The sequence below is a fragment of the Arachis stenosperma genome, chromosome 10 (assembly GCF_014773155.1).
Source record: "Arachis stenosperma cultivar V10309 chromosome 10, arast.V10309.gnm1.PFL2, whole genome shotgun sequence".
NCBI lineage: Eukaryota > Viridiplantae > Streptophyta > Magnoliopsida > Fabales > Fabaceae > Arachis > Arachis stenosperma.
In genome coordinates, this window is record NC_080386.1 from 56,541,290 (window position 1) to 56,544,837 (window position 3,548).

General features: G+C 35.3%; 1 protein-coding gene across 3 annotated transcripts; it reads left to right on the forward strand.

The window, feature by feature from the left end:
* The first annotated feature begins 484 nt into the window (after positions 1-484).
* LOC130957957 (phosphatidylinositol/phosphatidylcholine transfer protein SFH11) lies at positions 485-3,142 on the forward strand. Of its 3 annotated transcripts, XM_057884823.1 has the most exons (12): positions 485-591; positions 718-928; positions 1,013-1,112; positions 1,194-1,460; positions 1,544-1,621; positions 1,690-1,815; positions 1,890-1,939; positions 2,029-2,137; positions 2,254-2,343; positions 2,432-2,572; positions 2,669-2,710; positions 2,874-3,142. In XM_057884823.1, exons 1-12 carry the CDS (start codon positions 531-533, stop codon positions 2,916-2,918), a joined length of 1,320 nt encoding a protein of 439 aa, XP_057740806.1. In that variant the 5' UTR covers positions 485-530; the 3' UTR covers positions 2,919-3,142. The 3 variants fall into 3 exon arrangements, with proteins under 3 accessions (XP_057740806.1, XP_057740803.1, XP_057740805.1); XM_057884820.1 differs by having other exon boundaries at positions 485-928; XM_057884822.1 differs by having other exon boundaries at positions 485-928; positions 1,714-1,815.
* Positions 3,143-3,548: the final 406 nt, after the last annotated feature.

The following is a 3,548-nucleotide window of genomic DNA, read 5'->3' on the forward strand; positions in this document are numbered from 1 at the left end:
TGAAATTTTTTCATAGCCCATGAAGATTCAGAATCTTCCAGTATAATAGAGAGAGAACATAAATTTGAGAGTAATGTTACCCAAATTTGTTGGAGAATTGAATTTTAGTAACGATATGATTTATCCAACAAAATAGTTTTTTCTTTTTGGTATTAGACAACAAAATTGTAAAAAATAAAAAAAAGTGTTTGGGCCCGTGCACATTACAAAAAATTAGTATGAGAAGCCCAAGTAGCGAGGGTAAGTGGGCCTTATCCACCGAAAAAAATAGTGTGTGTGAATTGGAATCAGATGCACAACTTGTTTGTTTTTCTTTCCTTTCGCGGTTTCTTGGAAACAAAACCATTCCAATTCGATCCTTCGTTGATCAATCTTGAGAAATTCCCTCGCCCTCTCCTTCATTGTACTGCTGTGGTTCTTGTTCCTCGTAAGTAATAACGTGTCTTCTATGTGCATGTTCTTCGTGAACAATGGCTAACACATATATAGTTTGAGGAAGGTTGATATTTATTTTCAGGGGACATAACATAATGAGCAGTGTGAAGGGAAAGGAGAAAGAGAAGGATGTGGAAGTTGTAATAACAACAAGAGGTGACACTGAATCATTAACTACTTATTCTTCTTCTTCTGGTGAGAGAGCGTGGTTGCATTCTGCTGATGGTAGAACTAAATGTCTTCATCCCCCTATTGAAACGCATTGGGAACTCCCTTCATCAGGTGCCAAGAAGCCTTCTTCTTCGTCATCATCAAGCTTCAAGTCACTCTTCACCTTCCCTCTCACCAAACTCAGAAGGACCAAGAGCATGCAAACCGTTCTAGAAGGACCTCGCGATCCAAAAGATGCCCAGATTGTTGAGTCCTTCCGCAGAATGCTCTTTCTTGAGGGTCTCTTACCCACCAAGCACAATGATTATCATACTCTTTTGAGGTACCTCTAAGGCAATTAATTGCTCGCATACTTTCTGCTTTTTCAAACTCTGTTAATTACTTGCCTTTCTTGTTTGTTAATAAGGTTTCTTCGCATGAGAGATTTTGACATGTTGAAATCCAAAGACGTATTTCTCAATTATCTGAAATGGCACGAGGAATTTGGAGTAGACATGCTTCTTAAGGTGAATATAATATGATAATCACGTGCATAGGAATAGGAATAGCTTCTTATTGTTTTGCTTTGTTGATACACGATGGATCAGGAATTCAAATACCCGGAGTACACAGAAGTAAAGAAATGCTATCCTCAAGGATACCATGGGGTTGATAGACATGGCAGACCAGTATACATTGAGAGACTTGGGATGGTAGACCTTAACAAGCTGCTGCAAGTAACCACATTTGAGAGGTTCATAAAGTATCATGTGTCAGAACAAGAGAAAACATTGAGAATAAGATACCCTGCATGTTCAATGGCAGCTAAAAGGCACATAGCATCCACTACAAGTATCTTAGATGTTAATGGAGTAGTAAGCACATTTTAATTCGGACTAGTTCAATTCAGTTTCTAGCGCTAGCTCCAAATTAATGCATATGGCTTTAATTGGTCCAGGGAATGTCTAATTTCTCAAAGCCAGCAAGGTACCTCTTTATGGAAATTCAGAAGATCGATAGTAGTTACTATCCTGAGGTATCTATGTATGTCTCTCTAATAATTCTTTTTCAAATGGAAGATTGAACTTACTGATTACAAAACAGTTCGCTACATCGATGGTCTTGCAGACTCTTCATAAGCTCTTTATTATCAATGCTGGATCCGGCTTCAAAATGCTGTGGAAAGCCGTTAAGACATTCCTAGACGTTCGCACAGTAGCAAAAGTTCAAGTATGGATCATTATTATATTCCATCATATTATTCCATTTTCAGATATGTTGAACTAACAAGATTCTTATTTCAGGTGTTAGGTTCTAATTATCTTAGTGTGTTACTTGAGGCTATTGATATAAGGTAACAAAATTTCTTTTCCTTTTGTTTAGTCATCGCATTGATAATATAGTGAACCTATAAGATTTAATTATTGTTTGATTATTATACAGTAATTTGCCAAGTTTTTTGGGTGGTAAATGCACATGTTCTGATTATGGAGGATGCTTAATGAGTGATAGAGGTCCATGGAAAAATCCAGATATAGTAAAAATGATTGAGGTTTGGCAGTACTTGAAAATGGCATCTTTTTTAACTCTTTCAACATCAAAAGGGTTGTGCTTTTACTCGGCAAGTATGAATAGTAGTTGAGAGAGATATCTCACTTAATTTTGCAGGTCATATCCTTGAGAGAAGAGACGGATAGTAAAAATGATTCAAATAATGGTGATGTGGCTTCAGAAGATTCTCCCTCGATGCCCAAAAAGGTGTTGAGTTATTCGCTATTGTTCTGCTTTTACTATATGTTCAGCCTTCTTGCATGACATAACAATAACATAATGAAATATGGGGCAGGGTGACATGGGAAACCAAAATGACTTTGGTTTTAATCTAGCTCCACTTGATGAGTCAGCATGTGCTGGATCAGACTCAAAATATAAGTTAGCATTGCAAAAAATTAATGGCCTGGAAGCTGCTCTTGGAGACACCAAGAATGTGAGTTGCATTGTCAAATTAATGCATGTAAATTAAAATAATAGTAAATTCTTATATACAATAATAAACTAATTTAAACCCGGATATATATAACAGAAAATCGAGACACTGGAAGAGGCACTTGAGGACGCCAAGATGGTGAGCCTAATAATGTTGTTGACGATAGAGATTTACGTACTATTCTCAACCATTATGTAAAGATAACTGCACGAGAATTTTTACCATTGTAGAATGTTTCCTCTAGAGTTAATGGAATTGGTAGTCTGATTTTTACCCTTGTTATGTTGTTTTTCTCTTTCAGGCCTTGAAAGAGCTCGCACAAAGTATAATACAGCCGAAGCTATGAAAATGCTAGTGTTGTTGACATTGTTGAAATGAGAGTTCAACAGAGACCACTGTGTGTTCTAAAAATATCGAGGTGGTTTATAGAGAAAGATAAATAAGAAAGAATAGTTTTCCGCAGTTTAGTCGGGGTGGTTTATACAGCAGTGACTAATTGGTTTAAACATGTATCCCATAATGTTCCATGTTTAATATAGGCATATAGCCAACCTGTGTATCACCTATATTGTCTACATTGTCCTTTATAGTCATTATCTTTATAAACCCCCCTTTTCTCTCTTTTCCTCTTTTTCTTTGGACCAATGGCTACATTCTTATAGAGATTCCTCTCATGAAAATATGCATATTTACCTTTAATATCTCATATTGTTAATTATCTTCAATAAAAAATTTTAAAGATCAACTCTATATGCAGTTAAATAGGTCATTTTTCAAAAAAAAAATTAAAATTCTAAAATCTAGTTTTAGGCTCAAAAAAACATACATCTTCCTACTTCTCTTCATCAGAAAGTCTAAAACATCAATTCTATATGCAACTAAGTACTGATTTTTTTTTTAAAAAATTGATTTTAAAATTTTAAAATTTTAAAAATTAGTTTTAGCCTAAAAATAATGCACCTTCCTACTCTCCTTC